Raw genomic sequence first — 27,369 nt, forward strand, 5'->3', positions numbered from 1 at the left:
ACACACACACACACACACACACACACACACACACACACACACACACACACACACACACACACACACACACACACACACACAAGGACAGACACACAAACACCCTCCTTCACACCCCCAGTGTTACCTCTCTGTTTGGCTGCCACCTCGCAGGAGACACTTGGCACGTCACAGTAGAGCCCTGTCCAGCCAGTCTGGCACTCACAGCTGTAAGTAGTGCCAGTCTGCCAACAGGTGCCCCCGTTCTGACAGGGGGACGAGTCACACCAGCGTACCAGATTCTGAGGAGACACACACACCATAGACACAGTTAGTCACTAGCTGACAGGGGGAAATGTTTATGTAAGTAAACACTGTTGTTTCACAGGTACAAACATTACCCACTGGGCACAGACGTAAATTCAACGTCTATTTCACGTTGGTTCATCGTAATTTCATTGAAATGACGTGGAAACAACGTTGGTTCAACCAGTGTGTGCCCAGTGGGTAACTAGCTTATAGCTACAGTTATTTATACCACCTTTATTTAGCCAAGTACATGATCCATAAAAGCACATTTTACTTGACAATAACAACCTGGTATATAGCCTACAGCTAGTCTACTGTAAAGTCAGCCAGACTGGGTCTATACTGTACCTGGCAGTTGAGTCCAGTGTAGCCCTGGGGACAGATGCACTTGTAGGTGCCATAGCTGTCCTGGCAGGTGCCTCCGTTCAGGCAGGGTCTGGAGTCACACTCGTTGATGTCGTGTTGGCAGTAGCTGCCAGTGAAGCCAGGTGGGCACAGGCAGGTGTAGGTGTTGATGCCGTCCACACACGTCCCACCGTTGAAACAAGAGCTGTTAAACAAAACATCCACGAAGCAATACCAGACGTGTCATTCAAAAACCAAATTCAATTCACTTTAAAACATGGTAAGTCCAATTAGTAAAAAGAATTGAGAGTGAATATCCTGGGCTTTAATGGGATATTTGAGTCATTCAACTTTCTGCCACAGGGGGCAGAAGTAGACAAGAGAAAGTAGTTAGGAGATGCATTCCTCGTTTGTGACCGACTCAACAGGCCATGTGAGGATAGAGAAATCCAAACTAAATAGGAATTCAAGCTCCCTTTACCTCTCAGTGCAGTCAGGTGTGTTGTTCTCACAGTGAATCCCACTGAAGCCAGAGGGACAGGTGCAGGTGTAGCTGTTGACACAGTCTGTACAGCTGGCTCCATTCTTACATGGGTTACTGTCACACTCGTTGATGTCCTCCTCACACCTAGTGCCACGGAAACCAGGAAGGCAGGTGCACGCAAAGTTGTCCACCTCGTCCCGACAGAAACCTCCATTGCTGCAGGGGTCTATGGGGGAAGAGAGCGGGGAGAGAGGTTAGCTTATAACTTAGCAGACTGGCTGCAACTCAATAGTCTTGACTAGCTTCCTTTCCTTATGTTTTACTGACATGAAAGAACATGACAGGATTTATAGAGATGTGGTGGCCTTTCACCTATCAGTCATGAAATAAAAGAGACGGGGCCACTTTAGAGAATTGAGACACGGCCACTGTCTCATATGAACCTGTTTTATGATGAAGTCATGAAGATGATAGGAGACTTACTGGGCTTACAGTCGTCAATGTTGGTCTCACAGTTGCGGCCTGCATAGCCGGCCTTGCAGCCACAGCGGTAGTTGCCTTTGGTGTTCTCACAGGTGGCCCCATTGAGACAGGGGTTCTTCACACACTCGTTAATGTCCACTTCACAGGTGTGTCCTAGAGAGGGTAGAGGAAAGGACGGAGTGGAGAGGGGACAGATGCACTTGAGATCATTTGATCACAGCACTGAGATCATTTGCCCATTTTCATAATTTTATATAGACATATTTGATCTGATAACATACAGATAACCTCATAGGGATAACATACATATACTGCCTTCAGAATGTATTCATACCCCTTGACTTATTGCATTTTGTTGTGTTACAGACGGAATTCAAAATTGATTAAATCGATTTTCTTTCACCCATCTACACACAATACCCCGTAAAGACAAAGTGAAAACATGTTTTTAAAAATTGTTGCAAATTTATTAAAATTGAAATACTGAAATATCTAATCTACATAAGTATTCACACCCCTTAGTCAACACTTTGTAAAAGCACCTTTGGCGGCGATTACAGCTCTGAATCTTTTTGGGATTGTACAGTATTTGCCCATTATTCTTTTTTAAATTCTTCAAGCTCTGTCAAGTTGATTGTTGATCATTGTTAGACACCCATTTCATGTCTTGACATAGATCTTCAAGCAGATTTAAGTCAAAACTGTGACTAGGCCACTCAGGAACATTCAATGTTGTCTTGGTAAGCAACTCTAGTGTATATTTGGCCTTGTGTTTGAGGTTATTGTCCTGCTGAAATGTGAATTTGTCACCCAGTGTCTGTTGGAAAGCAGACTGAACCAGGTTTTCCTCTAGGATTTTGCCTGTGCTTATAGCTGTATTCCATTTTTTTTATCCTAAAAAACTCCCTAGTCCTTGCCGATGAAAAGCATTCCCATAACATGATGCAGCCACCACCATGTTTGAACATATGAAGAATGGTACTCAGTGATGTGTTGTGTTGGATTTGCAACCAAACATAAAGCTTTGTGTTCAGGACATAACATTCATTTCTTTGCCATATTTTTTGCAGTTTTACTTTAGTGCCTTACTGCAAACAGGATGCATGTTTTGGAATATTTATATTCTGTACAGGCTTCCTTCTTTTCACTCTGTCATTTAGGTTAGTGATGTGGAGTAACTACAATGTTGTTGATCCATCCACAGGTTTCTCTTATCACAGCCATTAAACTCTGTACGTGTTTTAAAGTCACCATTGGTGTTTTAAAGTCACCATCCCTAAGCAGTTTCCTTCTGAAAAACCTCTCTGGTCTTTGTGGTACAATCTGTGCTCGAAATTCACTACTCGATTGAAGGACCTTACAGATTGTATGTTGTGTGAGGTACAGAGATGGGGTAGTCATTAAAAAATCCTGTTAACCACTAGTATTGAACACTTATTAACTCAAGACATTTCAGCAATTTTTTTGTTTGTTGTAATTACAAAGATTTTCTACAAACAAAATTCCACTTTGACATTATGGGGTATTGTGTGTAGATCAGTGAAACAAAATCTCAATTTAATAAATGTTTTATTCAGGCGGTAACACAACAAAATGTGGAAAGGGTAAAGGGCTGGGAAAACTTTCTGAAGGCACTGTACATGCATAGGAATTACATGTAATCTACTGTAAAGATATTGCTCGCTCACCTTGCCAGCCCTCTGGACACACACAGGAGAAGCTCTCGTAGTCTTCAGACTCCTGACACTCACCTCCGTTCTTGCAGGGCTTGGGGCTGCAGGGTGCCAGCAGGGTCTCACAGTTCTCACCTATCACACACACACACACACACACACACACATTTTTAGATAATGGACTTTAACAGTGTTCAATATTATTGTTCTCATTTTATTATCGTGTCTAATATTATTGTTTTCGAAACCAGAGTATCATAACTGGAAGTAGTGGGTGTCTGGATACTGGATAGATCGCCCTACATAGATAATGCTTTTACTGGACATTTAAACACACACTTCATTCAGGAGGCTATCAAGAGGCTTCTTGCCCACAGTGAAAAGGTCTGTGAGTGTTAGAGAGCAGAGCTGTTTGGGCCTACGGAGACATTTCCCTATCTGTCTGTTTCCACGACACCCAGCACGGACAGGAAGCAGGCTGAAGTTTCCTGCTATTGTCAAGGCATTTGCTGTTCTGTGAGACAGGAAGTCTGCAAACAGGAAATGTGTCAAGCAACTGGGCCGTTCGGTTCCCACCCCTCCGTCACACAACCAGAGCCACTATTATTCCAGCTCTCAATGCAGGGTGGAATTTTCCAAAAAGAAGACTCGGGGAATAAATAAAAAGGTTGCCCAAAGGCAGTCAGTCCATCATTATCTGTTTTATCAAATAATACAAGGGAGGAATGGATGTGAGGACTTCTTAAAAATATTTCCCTGTACTGTTATCAGGGACACAACGTCAACACAACAGACGCTGGAGTTTTAGCCAAGAGGAAGTCTTGCTGCTGGACATTCATTGACAGCTTGGTCTTCCGGAGCATGTTTTTCCTGTATGTCCAATGCCTTAGAGAAGCTAGAACTTTGAGCACCACAGCAAGGAAATACCAAAATATTACGCTTAGATAGACAATCAGACATATATATCACAATAGCCAAATATGTTCATACCGGTATATGGCAGTAGGCAGTTGCACTTGTACGCAGAGACATCATCGATGCAGGTCCCTTGGTTCAGGCAGGGATTGGAGGCACATTCGTTAATGTTGGTCTGACAGCTTGGACCTGGGATCAAAAGGTCAAGAAGTTATCAAGCACATGAGTTTGAGTTAAGAGTCAGGGTCAAATAGATCAAAACAATATAAAATGTATTGATGGTGGGAGTGTGATCTCGAGGACCATACACACGTACACACACACACGCACACTTACTTACCAGTGAAGCCGATTCTGCAGGAGCAGACATATCCGCTCGTCATATCCTTGCAGGTGCCTCCGTTCATGCAGGGGTTGGACTCACACTCGTTGTTGTTGATGTCACAGTTCTTGCCACTCCAGCCATTGTCACACAGACAGTTGTAACTAAGGAAAAGATGGGAAAGCTCAATATCAGAGTAACAGACACTAACTTCCACTTTGAGTCCTCAAATCCACACATTTTATGAATACTTAGGGATTTACTGTAGATATATTCATACCATACATGTAAGGAAGATTTCTAGATGTAAACGAAACACAACTTAGTGGTTTCCTTGACATTGAAACAGATGAGAAAGACAGACTCACCCATTGACTTTGTCCTGACAGTGGCCATGGATACACGGGTTGCTAAGGCACTCGTTGACCTGGGAGAAGCAGGTGGCGTCATGGTAACCCTCTGGACACTGACAGGTGAAGCTGTTGATGCCATCAATGCAGGTGCCACCGTTGTGACACGGGTTGAGGGCACATTCGTCAAGGTTGATGTTACACATGGTTCCTGTGAACCAGAACCCATGAAGATGTTTACTTCTCTGACCTCTCGTACTGTACTGTCTCAACTTTATAGCACAAGGAACATTTACAGTTTACAAACTGATTCAATTGATGTTAGAAAATGATACAGGTAACTCCCAAGGTAAACGAAAAACCAACATAAAGTGTCTTAATGGGGCGTTGGGCCACCACGAGCCAGAACAGCTTCAATGCACCTTGGCATAGATTCTACAAGTCTGGAACTCTATAGGGGGGATGCGACACCATTCTTCCACCATCAATTCCATCATTTGGTGTTTTGTTGATGGTGATGGAAAACGCTGTCTTAGGTGGCTCCAGAATCTCCCATAAGTTTTCAATTGACTTAAGATCTGGTGACTGAGACAGCGATGGCATATGGTTTACATCGTTTTCATACTCATAAAATCATTCAGTGACCTCTCGTGCCCTGTGGACAGGGGCATTGTCATCCTATGGGGTAATAGCCATGGTAGCCTACACAGGATTTTCATACATGACCCTAAGCATGATGGCATGTTAACTGCTTAATTAACTCAGGAATAGGGTTGCACATTTTGGGGAATATGCAGAGGTGGAAACTTTCCGTGGGAATTAACGGGAATGCATGGGAATTAACGGAAATACATGCAAATTAATATTAATACCATTTAAATGTAGATGTTTTTTGCATTGGATATATTTACCATATCATATGGAGACAGAAACATAAACATTTTACCTTATCATAAGTAGACATAATTGCAAATGATTAAATCCTTCCAATAGAAATAAAAAATAAAAAAATGTTGTTACGAATTGAACTTTAATTACATGAGTTGACTCTTCACATGGGATGATTTCACTGAACAACAAAAGAAGGGGAATATTAAATGATCCCGAATGATCCATCGCATTTCCCAAAAATGTTTTCAACATACATCTGTAAAATGATAGTCTAGAAACTAAAGCTTTGGTTGTCTTCCTCTCAGGCTTCCATGTCTTCTCCCTGGACATCCTCAATGTCCACCTCTTGAACATCAGACTCTGAGGCCTCATCTTCACTGTTACTTTCAAACCTTGTTGAGGATGGCTCGTTGTCAGGCTCAAAAAGCCTCAAATTTCCCGGATGGCGACCAGTTTTTCAACCCTTGTATTGGTCAGCCTGTTGTGTGCTTTGGTGTGTGTGTTCCCAAACAAGGACCAGTTGCACTCTGAGGTAGCTGATGTTGGTGGGATTTGGAGGATAATGGAGGCAACAGGGGAAAGAGCCTCAGATCCACAAAGTCCCTTCCACCAGGTGGCTGATGAGATATGTCGGCACGACTGCCATATTGCATCTCCATCCCAAAGCCCTTGCTTTGAAGTGTACTTTCCCAGACAGCCAAGAACCTTTCCCTCATCCAGGCCAAGGTGGCGAGACACGGTAGTGATGACACCATAGGCCTTGTTGATCTCTGCACCAGACAGGATACTCTTGCCAGCATACTTGGGGTCCAACATGTACGCTGCGGCGTGTATGGGCTTCAGGCAGAAGTCATTCAAGCTTTTGATGTATTTCAGAACTGCAGTTCCTCTGCTTGGAGCAACAGTGAAATGGGCAGGGCAGTATGGATTTCTTCTCTTACATCTGCTAGCAGAGTCTGAACACAGACAGGATGGCATTGTCTCCCTCAATACGTGCAATAGCTACTGCTATAGGTTTCAGGAGTTTCAGGCTGCTTACCACTCTCTCCCAAAATACTTCATCCAGGAGCATCCTCTTGATGGGGCCATCCATATCAGCAGACTGTGATATGGCCATTTCTTGGAGAGACTCCTTCCCCTCCAGGAGACTGTCAAACATGATGACAACACCACCCCAACGGGTGTTGCTGGGCAGCTTCAATGTGGTGCTCTTATTCTTCTCACTTGCTTGGTGAGGTAGATTGCTGCTGTAACTTGATGACCCTTCACAAACCATTTCCTTGGCTCTCTTGTACAGTGTATCCATCTTTTTCAGTGCCATGATGTCCTTGAGGAGGAAATTCAATGCATGTGCAGCACAGCCAATGGGTGTGATGTGAGGGTAGGACTCCTCCACTTTAGACCAAGCAGCCTTCATGTTCACAGCATTGTCTGTCACCAGTGCAAATACCTTCTGTGGTCCAAGGTCATTGTTGACTACCTTCAGCTCATCTGCAATGTAAAGACCGTTGTGTCTGTTGTCCCTTGTGTCTGTGCTCTTGTAGAATACTGGTTGAGGGGTGGAGATTATGTAGTTAATTATTCCTTGCCCACGAACATTCGACCACCCATCAGAGATGATTGCAATACAGTCTGCTTTCTCTATGATTTGCTTGACCTTCACTTGAACTCTGTTGAACTCTGCATCCAGCAAATGAGTAGATAAAGCATGTCTGGTTGGAGGGTGTATGCTGGGCGAAGAACATTCAGAAATCTCTTCCAATACACATTGCATGTGAGAATCAGAGGTGAACCAGTTGCATACACAGCTCGAGCAAGACATTCATCAGCATTTTTCTGACTACGTTCCTCCATTGAGTCAAAAAAACGTATGATTCCAGTAGGACCATGAGCTGTTGCTATCGATAAGGTGTCTGATTCATCATTTTCACATTGAATAGAAGTAGAGGGACTTCTGTCAGAAGTTGCTTGTTGTGAGCGCTGAGGGAACTTTATGCACTTGGCCAGATGATTCTGCATCTTTGTTGCATTCTTCACATATGATTTGGCACATTATTTGCAAATGTACACCGCTTTTCCGCCTACATTAGCTGCAGTGAAATGTCTCCACATCAGATAGTGCCCGTGGAATTTTCCTGTAAAGATTAGAAGAAAAACATTTGTAAAAAAATAAAAATACAATTCCATGTACAGATAAATAGTTAAGCAGTTAGATTAAACAACTCCTTTGTAAGATAAATGTTTTAAAATTAAACATGTTTGGAAACAGGTGAATTAACACTCCTCAGTTAGCAGGCTCAAGCAAGCTAAAATCCACATGGTAGCAAAAACTAACTAGCAGTTAAGTTAGAAATGATTTAAACACACTTTGCTGTAGGCTTCTATTTACTAGTTAACAAAAAATCATGTATGTCATAAAATATATTCACCCCACCCAGTATTGTAATCAAAACTTACCAGAAAGCATGTAGTCCTTGGCTCAGACAGTGTAGTAGTATGGGCTCAATAGCATCTCATTAGTGTGCAAGATCTTGAGAATCAGCTGTACATGTGACGGAAGAATGCACTGCACATGTGATGGAAAAATGACTGTGCATGCAGAGGGTTGCAATTCCATTGAATTGGGGATAGTTTAACCAAAATATGCCACATGACCTAGAATTACCTTATGTGTATCCCACAAAAAAAGGTTCACTGTTATAAGCTAACATTTTTGATGAATTTAAGCAAAATTCCCCAAATTCCCGGGCTTAACTACCCAGGGAAAATTTCGGGAAATTTCCCAGAAAGTTTCTGACCCTTTGCAACCCTTCTCAGGAACCACACCCGTGTGGAAGCACCAGCTTTTAATATACTTTGTATCCCTCATTTACTTAAGAGTTTCCATTATTTTGTCAGTTACCTGTACAAATTAATAACACTTTATGGTTAGAACTTATGAAACTTTGATCATAATATCATGTCGTAATCTTTGGAATTGGTCACAATCCATGAAGATATCATTTTGAAGTAAAACACAAAGCCCAACCCTTGCTACACCAGACAATGGACCATACAATGGGCTCTATATCCCCACAGTAAATGTATCCACCTAGAGAAACATGGGATTTTTAAGTCCGGTTTTGTTGGCCACTTGAAATGCCGCCACCATTCAGCGGGTGCCACGCATAACATAAAGAGAGGCCATTTAGCCCTAAAGCATGGACCAACTTCACCCCTTTTAAAATATCAACTTTCAGGAATCTTTCAGGGGATCTTTCCTCCAGTGAAATCCCCGGTGAGTGTTGGTCCTTTCAGAGCCTGTTGAGAGAGGCCAGCTTGTGTGTCTAGGCAACAGGTTGGGGGGGTCTGCAAAGTGACACCGCCACAGAAGGCCTCAAAAGGAGTGCATTCGCTTACCATCTGTCATCTCTCTCTCTCTTCCACCCCTCCACCCTACCCTCTATGCTCTTTGTTGTCCTGCCTTCACCTGAGAGGTCTGAATAGGAGAGGTAGGAGTACCCCCTTCAAATCTCAGCCTGGGTAGCCACAGTCAGACAAACTGGTCCCCTACAGTATCTACTTACCGCTGTAGCCGGGCTCGCAGGCACACTCGTAGCCATTGATCTTGTCGAGGCATGTCCCGTAGTCACATGGCTTGCTCTTGCAGTCATCCAGGTTGACTTCACAGTTTATACCTAGAAGCAAAGAAATTAGCATCAACGTTTCTATAGTAACATTTTCACAGATTAAAGTAAATCTGGGTGTCGAGGACAGTTTCGAGCTTAGAGGAGAAGTCTTTTAGTGTGTGTGTGTGTGTGTGTGTGTGTGTGTGTGTGTGTGTGTGTGTGTGTGTGTGTGTGTGTGTGTGTGTGTGTGTGTGTGTGTATGTGTGTGTGTGTGTGTGTGCGTGCGTCTGACCTGCGGTGCCCATGGGGCAGGTGCAGATGTAGGAGTTCTCGCGGTCCTGGCAGATGCCTCCGTTCCGACAGGGCTGACTCAGACACTCGTTAATGTTGGTCTCACACAGCCGGCCCGTGTAACCAAGGCGACAGTAGCAGGTGAAGGAGGCCAGGCCATCCTTACAAGTACCATAGTGACAGGGGTCCGAGAAACACTCATTGATGTCAGTCTCACAGTGTTGCCCCGTGTAACCTGGTAGAAAGACATGGAGTTGGTCACTTTAGTCTAATTTCTCTCCATTCTATTCAGGAGCCAGAAAACATTCAATCAGTTTTAGTTTCTTTTGAAATGTATGTTTGTAGTTTTGTTGTTGTTTTTATGAGTAAAAATAAGAAACCTGCACACTGCTCCTGCTAGTATCACTGCTCTTTATTAAGCTTTACATATCAGCCCCAAGGCCTTTATCAGAGTTTTTGTGAGTGTTTTTAATTTGCACTATTGCTCCACCCACATCTGTTCAATGTATTGAACGGGATTGGAGTTGAGGAAAAATAAACGTGTGTTACCAGATATAACAATGTGCTGTTTTTATACCTTCAGTGCATTCACAGGTGTACTTATTGGGGCCATCCGTGCACTTGGCACCATTCTTGCAAGGTGTGCTGGAGCACTCATCAATATCTATCTGGCAAAGGTTCCCAGCAAAGCCTGGAAAAACAAGAAGATGTAGGGAGTGAGTGAGTGTGTGTGTGGTTCATTAGAGTGATCTTACCAAGCCCAAACTATGCCCACTCTATCCCTGGAAGACTACATACATTATGATGAGAGCCCTCAATGACAGAGATGGCTGCATATGAATCAAAACGCCTGCTGTACTACAAGCTTACTGTGTTCTTTCCTTCTACTCCTTTTCACCACTGCTCCAAAAAGGGGGGGGGGGGGGGCTTCCAAGGCCTCATGACCAGGGGTGAAAGACAAAGGGGGGACTGGCTGCTCAATGTAATGCAAAGCCGAGCCAGTTGCCTCTTTTGTCCCCCAAAACTTTTCCATCACAATGTGCATTCTCCCGTCCTGCTCTCGCCCCTTTCCCCGCCCGCTTCTCCCAAAAGGACTAGCTTGACCTCTGAACTCAGCTATTCAAATCCCTTATCATTCAAAATCAACCAGCAGGCTCCCTTATTTTCTCTAGTCATTCTAATCTCTGTTTTTATTTCTTCTTCCAACTTCTGTCACAGGAACGTACAGTCAGTAGTCGCACATTTGAATTCTAAGTGGTAAAAAGAAGGATTGTATCTGATAAAGAACACACAGGTGGTCTAAGCCAAACAGCCAGCCAGACACCAGTTGTCACTAATCCAAATAGGAAGTGGCTACATGGCTATCTGTTAGCTCTGCTCCATTCACAACACAGGGGGGTCCTTTCAATTTTCACTGTCCATCCATGCTAACGCTAATGTTACCTCACACACACCTCCCAGAGCCAAAGAGAGGATTTAGCCCGGGCTTCTGGAATCACACATTTCAAAAGAGATGAGTGGGGTTTCCATGGAGATGATGTGTACAGAAATTAAAGGAGAGAGGACCATACCCTACCCCGGCCTGGGCTTACAGAGAAACAAATTTACATCACAAGCAGGCAATGGGGACCCCAAAATCCCCCGCCCCTACCCCATAACCCCTCTAGAGCATAACCGTCTGTGCGTCTCAGTCCCCTCCCGTACCCCAACACCCCCTCCCACCCCCTTTCACTACCGTCTCATTCAGGCCTCTCTCCTGCCCCCCTTACCCCATCCCATAGATATGGGGGCTTTTCAGAAGCTAAGCTGTTGTGTTCTCTGCTGTACCGCTCTACTGTTAACTGCACTCCTGCCTCCTGCCTTTCTCTCTGAGCTATTTTTGATCAGAACAGACTGAGAACTGCACTATTTTCCATCAGAATGACTTCCACCTCAATAGCCCTGCTGAAAGAATGAAAACAAAAACACATTTTAGAGGCTGAGAAACCTTGTTCAGTGTCGGTCAGCCTCACGTTCCTCTATCAGAGCATTCCTCTGCTAACAAAACCCTCAATGCCTCTCGTCACATACTGTAGTCCAACGCTAATGGAAACCCTGTAGAAATACCTTACGAAATTATCTTGATTCTGCATGCAACAAATCACTACAAACAAAACTCAAACCTCACCACAACAGCTTCTACAACTACACAGAAATGTAATACATGAAAACACAACACTATTTCAGCTGCTATTCTTAGTTAGACGTTATCTCCTTAATTCTCTCTCAAATAACGTTATTGTGGCGAGCTACATCCAAACCAAGTTTAAGTGCACACTCATCAGAGTAAAAACTTGTTCTAAGTGAAAACTTTGTCAAGCCCTTCCTTATGGATTTTCCTCCTCGTCGGGCGCTGGCCTGCTAAAGCCTGCCTGAGGGCAGGGATTAGAGTCTGCCTCCCGCGCCCATCCAGTCCAGGGGGGTGATCGACCCCCCTCAGACCGCCGCAGCGTCCCAGGGCTCACCTGTGGGGCACTGACAGTGGAAGGTGTTGATCTTGTCAATACATTTCCCATTGTTCAGGCAGGGGTTGTTGGCGCACTCGTCAGTATTGATCTGGCAGAACAGTCCCTCGTAGCCTGTAGCCAATTAGCAAGGGAAACAAGACACAGGGCCAGTTAGTTAGTTAGTTAACCATGAGAGTTGTACAGTAACATTGACAGAGTGCCTGACTTCAAAGATATAGGTTTAGATTGTAGCCATCCTTTGATTAAAATGGTGTCTTTACCTGGCATACAGATGCAGTGGAAACCTCCTATCTGGTCGAGGCAGGTGGCTTCGTTCTGGCAGGGGTTGGAAAGGCACTCGTTGACGTCGTGTTCACAGCGAGCTCCAGAGAAGCCGGGCTGACACTTACACTGGAAAGAACCCTTGGTGTTCAGGCACTTCCCTCCATGCTCACAGGGGTTGCCACCTAGACACAGAGAGACATGGAGTGAATCTTAACAAACATGTTACAGGGAGTCCTCCTTCACAATGCTGTGTAGGGATTGATACCTGTCTACCTCTCTGCTGTGTAGGGGTTGATACCTGTCTACCTCTCTGCTGTGTAGGGGTTGCTACCTGTCTACCTCTCTGCTGTGTAGGGATTGATACCTGTCTACCTCTCTGCTGTGTAGGGGTTGATACCTGTCTACCTCTCTGCTGTGTAGGGGTTGATACCTGTCTACCTCTCTGCTGTGTAGGGGTTTCTACCTGTCTACCTCTCTGCTGTGTAGGGGTTGATACCTGTCTACCTCTCTGCTGTGTAGGGGTTGCTACCTGTCTACCTCTCTGCTGTGTAGGGGTTGCTACCTGTCTACCTCTCTGCTGTGTAGGGGTTGATACCTGTCTACCTCTCTGCTGTGTAGGGATTGATACCTGTCTACCTCTCTGCTGTGTAGGGGTTGATACCTGTCTACCTCTCTGCTGTGTAGGGGTTTCTACCTGTCTACCTCTCTGCTGTGTAGGGGTTTCTACCTGTCTACCTCTCTGCTGTGTAGGGGTTGATACCTGTCTACCTCTCTGCTGTGTAGGGATTGCTACCTGTCTATCTCTCTGCTGTGTAGGGATTGCTACCTGTCTACCTCTCTGCTGTGTAGGGGTTTCTACCTGTCTACCTCTCTGCTGTGTAGGGGTTGATACCTGTCTACCTCTCTGCTGTGTAGGGGTTTCTACCTGTCTACCTCTCTGCTGTGTAGGGGTTTCTACCTGTCTACCTCTCTGCTGTGTAGGGGTTGCTACCTGTCTACCTCTCTGCTGTGTAGGGGTTGCTACCTGTCTACCTCTCTGCTGTGTAGGGGTTGATACCTGTCTACCTCTCTGCTGTGTAGGGATTGATACCTGTCTACCTCTCTGCTGTGTAGGGGTTGATACCTGTCTACCTCTCTGCTGTGTAGGGGTTTCTACCTGTCTACCTCTCTGCTGTGTAGGGATTGCTACCTGTCTACCTCTCTGCTGTGTAGGGGTTGCTACCTGTCTACCTCTCTGCTGTGTAGGGGTTGATACCTGTCTACCTCTCTGCTGTGTAGGGGTTTATACCTGTCTACCTCTCTGCTGTGTAGGGGTTGATACCTGTCTACCTCTCTGCTGTGTAGGGGTTGCTACCTGTCTACCTCTCTGCTGTGTAGGGGTTGCTACCTGTCTACCTCTCTGCTGTGTAGGGGTTGCTACCTGTCTACCTCTCTGCTGTGTAGGGGTTGATACCTGTCTACCTCTCTGCTGTGTAGGGATTGATACCTGTCTACCTCTCTGCTGTGTAGGGGTTGATACCTGTCTACCTCTCTGCTGTGTAGGGGTTTCTACCTGTCTACCTCTCTGCTGTGTAGGGGTTGATACCTGTCTACCTCTCTGCTGTGTAGGGGTTTCTACCTGTCTACCTCTCTGCTGTGTAGGGGTTGATACCTGTCTACCTCTCTGCTGTGTAGGGATTGATACCTGTCTACCTCTCTGCTGTGTAGGGGTTGATACCTGTCTACCTCTCTGCTGTGTAGGGGTTTCTACCTGTCTACCTCTCTGCTGTGTAGGGGTTGATACCTGTCTACCTCTCTGCTGTGTAGGGGTTGATACCTGTCTACCTCTCTGCTGTGTAGGGGTTTCTACCTGTCTACCTCTCTGCTGTGTAGGGGTTGATACCTGTCTACCTCTCTGCTGTGTAGGGGTTTCTACCTGTCTACCTCTCTGCTGTGTAGGGGTTGCTACCTGTCTACCTCTCTGCTGTGTAGGGGTTGCTACCTGTCTACCTCTCTGCTGTGTAGGGGTTGCTACCTGTCTACCTCTCTGCTGTGTAGGGGTTTCTACCTGTCTACCTCTCTGCTGTGTAGGGGTTTCTACCTGTCTACCTCTCTGCTGTGTAGGGGTTTCTACCTGTCTACCTCTCTGTTGTGTAGGGGTTGCTACCTGTCTACCTCTCTGCTGTGTAGGGGTTGCTACCTGTCTACCTCTCTGCTGTGTAGGGGTTGATACCTGTCTACCTCTCTGCTGTGTAGGGGTTGATACCTGTCTGCCTCTCTGCTGTGTAGGGGTTTCTACCTGTCTACCTCTCTGCTGTGTAGTGGTTTCTACCTGTCTACCTCTCTGCTGTGTAGGGGTTGATACCTGTCTACCTCTCTGCTGTGTAGGGGTTTCTACCTGTCTACCTCTCTGCTGTGTAGGGGTTTCTACCTGTCTACCTCTCTGCTGTGTAGGGGTTGCTACCTGTCTACCTCTCTGCTGTGTAGGGGTTGATACCTGTCTGTCTCTCTGCTGTGTAAGGGTTGATACCTGTCTATCTCTCTGCTGTGTAGGGGTTTCTACCTGTCTACCTCTCTGCTGTGTAGGGGTTGCTACCTGTCTACCTCTCTGCTGTGTAGGGGTTGATACCTGTCTACCTCTCTGCTGTGTAGGGGTTGATACTTGTCTACCTCTCTGCTGTGTAGGGGTTGCTACCTGTCTACCTCTCTGCTGTGTAGGGGTTTCTACCTGTCTACCTCTCTGCTGTGTAGGGGTTGATACCTGTCTACCTCTCTGCTGTGTAGGGGTTGATACTTGTCTACCTCTCTGCTGTGTAGGGGTTGATACCTGTCTACCTCTCTGCTGTGTAGGGGTTGATACCTGTCTACCTCTCTGCTGTGTAGGGGTTTCTACCTGTCTACCTCTCTGCTGTGTAGGGGTTTCTACCTGTCTACCTCTCTGCTGTGTAGGGGTTGATACCTGTCTACCTCTCTGCTGTGTAGGGGTTGCTACCTGTCTACCTCTCTGCTGTGTAGGGGTTGATACCTGTCTGCCTCTCTGCTGTGTAGGGGTTGATACCTGTCTACCTCTCTGCTGTGTAGGGGTTTCTACCTGTCTACCTCTCTGCTGTGTAGGGGTTTCTACCTGTCTACCTCTCTGCTGTGTAGGGGTTTCTACCTGTCTACCTCTCTGCTGTGTAGGGGTTGCTACCTGTCTACCTCTCTGCTGTGTAGGGGTTGATACCTGTCTACCTCTCTGCTGTGTAGGGGTTGCTACCTGTCTACCTCTCTGCTGTGTAGGGGTTGATACCTGTCTACCTCTCTGCTGTGTAGGGGTTGCTACCTGTCTACATCTCTGCTGTGTAGGGGTTGATACCTGTCTACCTCTCTGCTGTGTAGGGGTTGCTACCTGTCTACCTCTCTGCTGTGTAGGGGTTGCTACCTGTCTACATCTCTGCTGTGTAGGGGTTGATACCTGTCTACATCTCTGCTGTGTAGGGGTTGATACCTGTCTACCTCTCTGCTGTGTAGGGGTTTCTACCTGTCTACCTCTCTGCTGTGTAGGGGTTTCTACCTGTCTACCTCTCTGCTGTGTAGGGGTTAATACCTGTCTACCTCTCTGCTGTGTAGGGGTTGATACCTGTCTACCTCTCTGCTGTGTAGGGGTTGATACCTGTCTGCCTCTCTGCTCACGGCCCTCCTGCTACTCGGACCCTATCTGGCTGATTTCTACCGGCCTCCCCTCCAGCCGTCAGCCCTGTCATCCCTGTCAGCCCTGGCCCATGAGTGGCTTTCTGATCTCTGAGGTCGAGGAAATCACATTTCTAGTTCTTGACTAACCAAGCATAACGAAGCCCCTGAAGAATAAAGCTTTTTCCTATATTGATATAATGCGTGTTTATGAAAGCATCCCTCAGTGATCTGAGCCTACTTACCTAGTGAGCACTCGTCAACATCCTGGTCACAGGCGGTGCCAATGTAGCCAAGGGGACAGGTGCAGATGGCCTTGCCATTGACGGGGTTGGTGTCACAGTTAGAGCCTTTCTGACAGGGGTTACTAATACAGGCGTCATCCAGGTGACACAGCAGACCTGGCACAGCACAAGAAAAACAGGAGACGTTGATAGGCTTTACAGTTATTTACGTCGTTAAATTATATTTATTTAGTTATTGCTTTTCAACCTTGTAATAACTAGCTATAGTAAATACAGTGAAAGTATATGTGCTGCTGGCACTGTAAAAGGAAAGGCTACCAATTTAGTATCACTGTTGTAAACACACGAGATTCAGCATAAAATGGTGGGAGATATACAAGTATAAAAAGCTCAGGGTCAGAACAATTAAAAAACAAGGACAAATGCAGAAGACCAAAGTGCTTTGGCTGACCTGTGCGACCATGGGGACACTCGCAGAAGAAGGACGCCACACGGTCATGGCAGATGGCCCCCTGATGGCAGGCGGCATTGGCGCAGTCATCAATATTCTCTCCACAGTCGTCCCCCGTCCACCCGTTGACACACACACACTGGTAGGCACTGTAGATGTTGTGGCACGTTCCACCGTTCTGGCACGCGTTGGGCATCAGCTGGCACTCGTCAACGTCCTCTGTACAGAACTGGCCTATAGGGGAGAACATGGAGGAAATGCACTTGTCAACAGCGCACCGTGCACCCAAATGGGTCAACGAGAGCCAAAGATGAATAATAATGAAAAGAAAGGGGGCTTCCACTGTAGAGTTCAGAGTAGGGTCAAAGTTATCCCATAAAGACTGATGCAGGGTGACACAGTATATGTTTGTGTTCACCTCATGACCTAGGTTAGGATTGGGGGTTAGTAATCTGATCCTAGATCTGTATTCATGAGCAACTTCTACCAGGAGTGTAGAGAAGAGTGGGTGGGTGAGGGGTACTGTATGGTTACCTGTGAATTCTGGTTTGCATTGGCAGTTATAGGTGTTAACCCCGTCCACACAGGTTCCTCCATTGTGACACTCGTGTCCTGGACAGTCGTCAATGTTAGTGTCACAGTTCTGACCCGAGAAACCTGGAGAGGACAGGACATCATGTTAAATACACACATAGTACACACTGTTGTTTTTCATCTCAACAGAAGGGATCCTGTTAGATTTGCATGAATAAAGAGGGAATATCATGGAAGCCTACTGGATATCTAAATATTTTTGTCTCTTTGGATCATTCTCTTTGCTTTTCCTAGTAACAAAAATGCCTGGTTGGTTTCTTTCAAAACAAGGGAAGTGAAACTCTTTTACAGTTAACGCGGTTAACGGCCTTCTTCTTCAGAGGGTAATGAATGGCAGCGGTGCAACCCTCCTTGAGTATGTGGCAGTCAGAAAAACAGCCAGACACACCACAGCTACCCTTCCTGCCCTGGCATTACACAACACACCACCACACTATTGTTTGGCACCCTGACTGCAGAAGAAAAAGACAGGGACATTTAATAGGCAATACTGGCAATTTTGTGGAAGTAGAATCTGAGCATCATTGGATTGTTGACAATGAGAGTACTTGTCTTGATTCATAATATAAATTATTTTCCTTTGGTACTGAAGTTACTGTGAGAACCGTCCAAAATAGTGTGTAAGGCACAAAGACAGTGGTATGGCACTTGCTAGGAGCTCAGTGGAGGTCTGTCTATCCCAGCCTGGCTTTAGAGCAGGGCGGAAGTGGTGACGTGATGGGTGGGGAGCATAGAGAGGGGAGAGAAGATGACAAGTCCTGGTAACCCTGCCTATAGGACTAGCAGGCTTTACTTTGCTGTGAGAATGTTGTCTCTCTGCCATTTCCTCACAATAAGGCCCAATGCTTTCCTGCTCACACACACACACACACACACACGCACACGCACACGCACACAGAACTGTGGAGCCACTACAAACAGCTCTCACACACACAGCACTATGGAGCCACTGCACACACACAGTTTCCTCCTCCTGCACTCACATCCTGACCAGCCACTAGACAACAGAGAACAGTACTGCTAGTTTCTTTCACTGTGGTTTTGGATGTTTGATTGAGTCAAGATGGCTTGAAGTGGGTAGACTGGCAGAGAAAACACTTAGCTGCCCCTAAGTGGAAACGGATTGCACAAGTTGAAAGTTCATACAGGATCAAATCCTAACTTTATATAATCTTACATAACTGAAACTTTTTCATAGTTGAATGGACTGATTGTAAATGGTTCGGGATACAAGCGCCTGCTAAATGACTAAAATGTAATGTAAATGTAGGCTTCTGCTCATAGTGGATCAGACGGGACCACATTAAACAGAGCAGTACCTGGCACACAGGAGCATTCGTAGGTGGTGTCTCCCTTCTGGACGCAGGTAGCCCCGTTGTGGCAGGGGGAGGGGTTGCAGGGTAGGTAGCGGATATCACAGTGCTTGCCTGTGTACTCCTGTGGACACTGGCAGCGGTAGGTGCCCACCTCGTTCACACACGAACCTCCGTTCTGGCAGTGCGAGGGGCTCTGGGCACATTCATTGACATCCTGCTTGCAGGTCTGACCGTAGAAGAAGGGGGTGCAGGAACAGATGTAGTGGGACTCGAAGGGGGTGCACTGCCCGCCGTTGGCACAGGGGTTAGATGCACAGGGGTCTGCCTGCTGGCACTGCTTACCTGGAAGAGACAGACACTCATCTTGTAAATAAAGGATGAAACATTTAATAAATTCACGATTTTAACTTTATTTACATTAGGGCTCTCACAATACAATATTATCACGATACTTAAGTGCCGATACAATATGTACTGCGATTCTCACGATTTTCTTTTTATTGCGATTCGAAACTGTGATTTTATTGCAATTTGATGTTCCAAACATATTGCTCAACATATGTCTGCTGCAGACAGACAAGAGCCATGAGAAAACAAGTTTTGATCAGTTATGGAAATAAAAATGCTGAAAACAAATTTGCTCCCTATTTCAAAAGAAGATGGAGAACAAGCTACAAAGGACAAATACTGGAGTTTTGGTGCAGGTACAGCCAACTAGCACAAAAATGAAATTGCGATATTGTCAAAACGATTCAATGTAATTTATCGTCAAAAATAATATCCCGAGATGTAGCTGTATCGATTTTTTCGCTCATCACTAATTTAATGTACAGTCATGGCCAAAAGTTTTGAGAATGACATAAATATTAATTTCCACAAAGTATGCTGCTTCAGTGTCTTTAGATATTTTTGTCAGATGTTACTATGGAATACTGAAGTATAATTACAAGCATTTCATACGTGTCAAAGGCTTTTATTGACAATTACATGAAGTTGATACAATGAGTCAATATTTGCAGTGTTGACCCTTCTTTTTCAAGACCTCTGCAATCAGCCCTGGCATGCTGTCAATTAACTTCTGGGCCACATCCTGACTGATGGCAGCCAATTCTTGCATAATCAATGCTTGGAGTTTGTCAGAATTTGTGGGGTTTTGTTTGACCACCCGCCTCTTGAGGATTGACCACAAGTTCTCAATGGGATTAAGGTCTGGGGAGTTTCCTGGCCATGGACCCAAAATATCGATATTTTGTTCCCTGAGCCACTTAGATATCACTTTTGCCTTATGGCAAGGTGCTCCATCATGCTGAAAAAGGCATTGTTCGTCACCAAACTGTTCCTGGATGGTTGGGAGAAGTTGCTCTCGGAGGATGTGTTGGTACCATTCTTTATTCATGGCTGTGTTCTTAGGCAAAATTGTGAGTGAGCCCACCCCCTTGGCTGGGAAGCAACCCCACACATGAATGGTCTCAGGATGCTTTACTGTTGGCATGACACAGGACTGATGGTAGCGCTCATTCCGGATGCCCCAAACAATCGGAAAGGGGATTCATCAGAGAAAATGACTTTACCCCAGTCCTCAGCAGTCCAATCACTGTACCTTTTGCAGAATATCAGTCTGTCCCTGATGTTTTTCCTGGAGAGAAGTTGCTTCTTTGCTGCCCTTCTTGACACCAGACCATCCTCCAAAAGTCTTCGCCTCACTGTGCGTGCAGATGCACTCACACCTGCCTGCTGCCATTCCTGAGCAAGCTCTGTACTGGTGGTGCCCTGATCCCGCAGCTGAATCAACTTTAGGAGATGGTCCTGGCACTTGCTGGACTTTCTTGGGCACCCTGAAGCCTTCTTCACAACAATTGAACCGCTCTCCTTGAAGTTCTTGATGATCTGATAAATGGTTGATTTAGGTGCAATCTTACTGGCAGCAATATCCTTGCCTGTGAAGCCCTTTTTGTGCAAAGCAATGATGACGGCACATGTTTCCTTGCAGGTAACCATGATTGACAGAGGAAGAACAATGATTCCAAGCACCACCCTCCTTTTGAAGCTTCCAGTCTGTTATTCGAACTCAATCAGCATGACAGCGTGATCTCCAGCCTTGTTCTTGTCAACACTCACACCTGTGTTAACTAGAGAATCACTGACATGATGTCAGCTGGTCCTTTTGTGGCAGGGCTGAAATGCAGTATAATTCTTTGGGGGGGGATTCAGTTAATTTGCATGGCAAAGAGGGACTTTGCAATTAATTGCAATTCATCAGATCACTCTCCATAACATTCTGGAGTATATGCAAACTGCCATCATACAGGCAGCAGACTTTGAAAATTAATATTTGTGTCATTCTCAAAACTTTGGGCCACAACTGTACATTCATAGCTGCTTGTATTTTAAGGAAAATAATGCCCTACGGTTAGTTGTAACCATGGTCAGTTTACATTTTTCAATGAACAGAAGACCAGTTAGTAATGCTATTTGTCACTACTAGAGTATACAGCTTTTCCCTTCAGTATTCTGACTACAGTGTGAGTAGTAAATATGACAGTGTTCACCTGACCAGCCAGGGGGACATCTACACTTGTACTCTCTGAGGTTGACCAGATCACAGGTGCCACCGTTCCGGCAGGGAGAGCTGAGACAAGCGCTGTCGATTGGCGTCAGACACAGGCGGTCCGTGAAGCCCGGTTGGCAGAAACACGTGTAGTCCACTGAGTTCCCACGGGGTACCGTGTGACACGAGCCGCCATTTTTACACGGAGAGGAGATGCAAGGGTCCCGGTGCTGACACTTGCTCCCTACGAATCCATCCCGACACCTGGAGAGAGAGAGAGAGAGAGAGAGAGAGAGAGAGAGAGAGAGAGAGAGAGAGAGAGAGAGAGAGAGAGAGGCAGGATGTGTCAGCATTAAGGGTTTAGGGAAAGTTGTATTCAACAGGTGAGGACTGACAACACTTTCTTTTTTTTTCAAGTTAACACGAGTCAAGCATGTGTGGCTATTGCAATGCCACCTGTCTTCATCTGTTTTAGTAGATATAAGATGTGGGAAAGCAGGAAGGGTGAAAGCAAATACCTAGTTGGCTTCCACTTTACTGCTTTCACCTGTTTTCAGAGGTCAGTGCAAACAAGGACAGGAAGCCACTTTAGGCAATTGAGATTTCCCTACTGTGTGCTCATCAATATACATCTCCAGCAGCCTGGGAAACAGCCTCAGCCTGATACTAACTAAGTAAGTAACGAACTTACTAGTCCCTGCTCACTGTGAAAGACACCCAGAGGGCTCAGACAGGAGGATGCTGTCTCTCTCTCTGTCCTGACCACTATTTTAACAACACAGCAACATAGCCATGAGAACTATGCAGCAAAACCGCACATTTGCCTTTTCACTGTCGTCCTCTCAGACAATGTGTTAGGCCTTAAACCACAGCAACTCCAGGACATGGGGGGCAGGGGGTGGGACTGCAAACGGTTCCCAGAGAGGAGAGGGGGAGAGAGTGAGCGAGCGAGGCAGAAAGAGAGAAAGAAAGAGGGAAAGTGGGAAAGAGGGAGAGAAGGAGAAAGAGAGAGAGCGAGAAAGATGGAGAAAGGGAGAGTGAGTGGGACAGCGGCTGTCAGGTCAGTGGGGATGGATTCACACATTTACTATTACAATGAGAGGGCTTGGAGAGTCCCCAGAGGCTACACAAAGTACACTCCCAACCAAGGGCCACACAGCGTGCACACAGAGCATGCACACACACACATGCACGTGTGCACTGCACTGCACATACACACACACACCCACACTCACACAATCACACAGGTGGCCATAGAGGTTAGTGGGCTCAGTGAGGTGATCAGGAAGGTTACCAACTGTGCCACAGATCAGTCATGTCAGAGTCAGCTGAAAGAGATAACCCACCACCTTCAGTTTGGAACCTCACTGCTTCAACATGCTCCTATTTGTCATCCAGAGGGTTTCTGTACTGTTTCCCACAGGGCTGAAGGGTGGGGGTTGGTCATTATGGATAGACTAACTCCATTCATCAATAGTACACAATAACATTGAGCTGGACTCTGACAATAATGCTAATCCAGTCTCATTTTTTGACATAAAAAGTTTTCCACCATGGCGCCTATCAACAGCTCTTAGCAAGAAATATGCTTCACTTCACTCCTTTATTCAGTGCTCTAAGGACAAGGCAGTGTCTATACCAGTCTTTGAACTCAGAGTTAACATTATGGATACTTAAAATTAGTGTGCCCCCACCTCAACTCTCTCTCTCTCTCTCTCTCTCTCTCTCTGAGACAAGAGACGCAGAGAGAGCACTGTAAACTCTATCATGAACCACACAGACACTTTTGATATCAGTCACTCTCCTAGCGAAGCTCTCGCTAATTCCTTGTCAATTCCCCCAAGGCAAAACATGAAAACAATACCAAACACTCCCAAACAAGCTGAGTCCTTCCTATTGGAGGTTGTTGCGTTTTTCTTTTATAGTTGCAACTAGGATTGCATTTATTTAAATATATAATACCTGTTGATTACAGCTACTGTGTGTCATTGATTACATAGTGTTACGGCTCAGCAACATTTTAATATCGTTAAAAGTTCTCACTCCAAAATACCATGATAGAGTTGTCTATTACTATTAGCTCTGGGGGGGCAGGCTAAATCACATCCCCAAACATTCCCAGGGGGCCGTTGGATGTGTGAGCAAGAACACTGGGGGCCTGGGGCCAAGCAGAGGCCCCCTGTGGGGACAGACATGTGTTTAGACAGGGTTCCTCTCTCACAGGATTAGGGTGACCAGGGAAAGAAAACATCACATGCTAGCTACACAAACATGAAGGGTCCGATGGCATGTCACTCTGCTTTAATGCTAGGCTGAGCAACCTTTCCAGTCACTGGGATAAACCATGGAATCACTCCTCTTTGGTTACAATGAGCATGTTTGTTAGGATGTTTTTTTTGCTACAGAGATAGAAAAGGCCATCTAACAAAGTCCCATCATTGCCATATGCTATTTTAGAACTATTCTAAATCACTCATCTAAACATGATCCTGTTTATTTTGCTGTGGAGAGAAGAATTAATCCTCAGTTCATCCTTATTCTCTATAGTTTTTATTCTGCTTTCATTTTTCAGATAATTCACATAATTTGCTATCTTTTTTAATTATGACAGAGATGTATAAGAATGCAGAAGCATTCCGCCAGGCAGCAATGCAATGCAGTTCTGAAATAGTGGGAGGCTATAAGGCAACCCGGGTCTCCCATAGCGGGGGACAGCGCAGACACAGTGGGTGCCTGGTTCTGGGGTTGTGAGGCTGGCCATGCGTTGCTCTCTGGGCCATCGTTCCCAAAAGGCTGCAGCCAGGGAGCAGGTGCGCATGTTAATGAGGAGACGGCAGCTGCTGCCTAACCACCGCTCACTCACCCCTCCCTCCCTCCCTCCCCCCGTTTCTGCGCCCTCTGTGCCCATCTTCTTCCTTCCCTCCCTCCCTCCATTCCCCCTGTTTCTGCGCCCTCTGTGCCCATCTTCTTCCTTCCCTCCCTCCCTCCATTCCCCCTGTTTCTGCGCCCTCTGTGCCCATCTTCTTCCCTCCCTCCCTCCCTCCATCCCCCCGTTTCTGCGCCCTCTGTGCCCATCTTCTTCCTTCCCTCCCTCCCTCCCTCCCTCCATCCCCCCGTTTCTGCGCCCTCTGTGCCCATCTTCTTCCTTCCTCCCTCCCTCCATCCCCCCCGTTTCTGCGCCCTCTGTGCCCATCTTCTTCCCTCCCTCCATCCCCCCGTTTCTGCGCCCTCTGTGCCCATCTTCTTCCCTCCCTCCCTCCCTCCCTCCCTCCCTCCCTCCCTCCCTCCCTCCCTCCCTCCATCCCCCATTTCCGCGCCCTCTGTGGGCTTGAACCCCAGGGCTTGAACCACCCAGTTTATAATTATGTTTTTAGAACACACAGGACAAATTCCTCTTGTCTGTCTCTTTTCACCACTGAAGGTCACATGCAGTTGGCCATTTTTTTTATTTTTATATATGCTATATTTATATATGCGTCCCTCCATCCCCAGGAGAATAGCTAGAGCCTGGGCTGCGGGTGTCTGAATGCCCCCCTACTCCCCAGCCCTGGAGGGGGATAGGATGAGAGGCCCCATTGTTTCTCCTCCCCATTCAGACCTGACCACAGGCAGGCCAGGTCAGGCCAGGAGCCTCCAAGTTGAGAGTGTGCATTGAGCTGGTAAACCTTCTCCTTTCTGTTCCTTCTTCCCTCCGTCCTGCTCTCCTTTCTATCTGGCTCATCCCTGCTCTCTCTCACACTCCCTTTTTCTGGTCCTTCATTCGGGCTTCTTTTCATTTCCTCTCACTCACACCTTCATGAATCTTCTCTCTCACACTCACACTCACTCACTCACTCACTCACTCACTCACTCACTCTCTCACTCACTCTCTCACTCTCTCACTCACTCACTCTCTCTTTTCATGGCATCCATAGGGTTGTCTGGTTTTGTAAGCCGCCATATTAGGATTTATGTCTCTCTCAATTGGGTCTTTGCTCCAAACTCCTCAAAGTCTGGGTCTGTTTGTTCGTTTTCAATGGTCAACCATGTTGGGGGGGGTGAAAGAGGGTCCTAAAAGTGGAAGATGCAGAGGGACAAAAGCTGTCTGAAAGAAAGGAAATTGGAACTGGTTTTGGAGGGGGACTGAGGAGGTTGCTGGTTTGGAAGGAATGTTGGTGTTTACTATAAAAAAGCTTTCCCCCATCTCCTGAACCTCTTGACTGCAGTCCTCAATGAAGGCTTCTGGCAACCTCACTTTACAGGGCTCCACAAAACCTCACACCAGGTTTGAAACGGGGCCCAGACCTGCGCGTCCACACAAACATAGCAACGTCTCTCACACATGCACTCATACACACGCACACACATACACAGAGGCCTAGAGAGCTGCCGTTTCTTACAACACAGCCCCCCGTCTCACACTGGGGCTTCAAAGACAAATACATAAAGCACCCTCTCCCCTGCCTCGGTCCACGTGGCCCCGCTGCTCAAACACACTGTAGCATTGAGTCAACCTCAACGCGCGCTAGCCAAGAATGCTAAGAGTTTTCTCTTTCACTTGGAGAGAAGTCGACAAATACGCTGTCAGCACAAAATACGTTTTACAGGACACACATGGCTAACCGTCTTAATGCCTCACACAGACTATAAAAGGGCAAAACAAAAGGCACTCAACTAACTCTTTTATGGAGTCTTTAGTTTGCACCACTCAGAACAAACAGTGAAAGGCAGCTGCTGCTGCTACAACAGACTCCTGGCTGTGTCATCTAGAGCTCGCTAATCTCAGCAGCAGGTAAACTTTCTGCTGGAAAGTTAAATAAAGAAGAGCTGAAAAGAGGAGAGGAATCAGAAGCTGTTCAAATATCAGGTGTGCGGCGGGCCGGAGTGGTGTTGCATAACAGGAGAATCTCTAGTCAGGCTGATGCTGTTGTTGTTATCCTTTCACTGTCGTGCCTCCCTCCCTCTCTGCCCCAGTAGCCTCCATTGTCCTGCTGGGATTTATTTTCTTCCTGGACACCAGTAGCCCGTGGCAACAGATCTCTCCCTCTGTGCGTGTGTGTCATTGATGCAGTGTGCATCAAGCGGCTCAGGATCAGCCCGGCAGCAGATGTTGTCATGACACCTGACCTCGGGAGCAGACAGGACTCTGGGGGTTTCCCCACTGTTGGGCCAATCTGCCATCTGTCACTCTCTGAAGTCGCTATGCACAGAAAGGCACTGCGGCTTTGAAGACAGACGGGCACGGAGGCGTACACATGCACACACAGGCGTATAAACACACACACACAGAGGTGTACAGGCTCCAGTCTCCTACCTCTGGACCTATCAGGGCTGTGTTTTGTTTCAATAGATCCTATGACAGCCATGAAGCCCCTCTATGTTACCCATTCTACAGTACCGTACTGTCGTTTCTCTAGAGGGGAAAACAGACCAAGCAGACGAAAGGTAATTAGCAGAGAGTGGCTGTCCTATAGCATCTGAACCCCGAACATCAGCCGTCACTTTCTATTCATTTCCTGACAGTTCTACATGTTGAATGCTTGAATCGCCAACTTGGTCGACCCCCAACAGGTGATGTACTGCGCAGGGCGGATGTTTTGGTTGGTCTGTCGGGGGCGTAAGAGAAAAGGAACACTGTTCTAATTTAATTTCATAACAACACCACATATTACTTGAACCTCTTCATTTTCAGATTTCAACACAGTGTATTGAGTAAGTGACAAACTGTTACATTTTGGGCCTTGAACTAATCAAGTGATTTTTTACAAACTGTCTCTCCTTTATATGCCTCCACTTCTTTCTCTTTATGGCACTAAACTGCCTTCAGCCTGGAGTCAAACTGTGCCAGGAACACTCTATTCCCCTGCATCACTTCTCTCCACTCTCTTTTCCAGGCTGTTTGGTGTCTGTGCCTCTGCTAAAGTATCCTTTCGTCTTCTGATCTGTTTAAAAGCACTCCCCGGGGCCTGCTTTGGTACTGTGCCTCAGTCTCTCTCTCTAATCGTGCACATGAGAGCTGACCTTCCCAGCCCAAATCTGTTAGTGTTTATTAGAGGCCTGTTTATTTGGCCGCTCCCCCAGAGACAGGGATACAACACAGAGCAGAGGCAGAAGGAGGACAGAGGAGGAAGGAGGACAGCAAGGGAGGCAATAGGAGGACAGGGGAGGCA

At 46.4% G+C, this 27,369-nt stretch overlaps 1 protein-coding gene across 2 annotated transcripts in view; it reads right to left on the bottom strand.

The window, feature by feature from the left end:
* LOC106585423 (neurogenic locus notch homolog protein 1) overlaps positions 1–27,369 on the bottom strand; it is a 56,499-nt gene that overhangs the window by 14,124 nt on the left and 15,006 nt on the right. For both annotated transcript variants that reach the window (XM_014171599.2, XM_014171598.2), the window contains exons 3-20: positions 21,222–21,484; positions 18,676–19,014; positions 17,297–17,419; positions 16,763–16,996; positions 16,312–16,467; positions 12,415–12,600; positions 12,152–12,265; positions 10,225–10,338; positions 9,649–9,882; positions 9,315–9,425; positions 4,876–5,068; positions 4,526–4,671; positions 4,261–4,374; positions 3,286–3,405; positions 1,598–1,750; positions 1,112–1,340; positions 634–835; positions 125–278 (exon numbers count right to left, since the gene is read on the bottom strand). In XM_014171599.2, the coding sequence (XP_014027074.1) occupies positions 125–278; positions 634–835; positions 1,112–1,340; positions 1,598–1,750; positions 3,286–3,405; positions 4,261–4,374; positions 4,526–4,671; positions 4,876–5,068; positions 9,315–9,425; positions 9,649–9,882; positions 10,225–10,338; positions 12,152–12,265; positions 12,415–12,600; positions 16,312–16,467; positions 16,763–16,996; positions 17,297–17,419; positions 18,676–19,014; positions 21,222–21,484 (3,185 nt within the window). The remainder of the gene's footprint in view (positions 1–124; positions 279–633; positions 836–1,111; positions 1,341–1,597; positions 1,751–3,285; positions 3,406–4,260; positions 4,375–4,525; positions 4,672–4,875; positions 5,069–9,314; positions 9,426–9,648; positions 9,883–10,224; positions 10,339–12,151; positions 12,266–12,414; positions 12,601–16,311; positions 16,468–16,762; positions 16,997–17,296; positions 17,420–18,675; positions 19,015–21,221; positions 21,485–27,369) is intronic.

Source organism: Salmo salar, chromosome ssa24 (genome assembly GCF_905237065.1).
Source record: "Salmo salar chromosome ssa24, Ssal_v3.1, whole genome shotgun sequence".
Classification (NCBI taxonomy): Eukaryota; Metazoa; Chordata; class Actinopteri; order Salmoniformes; family Salmonidae; genus Salmo; species Salmo salar.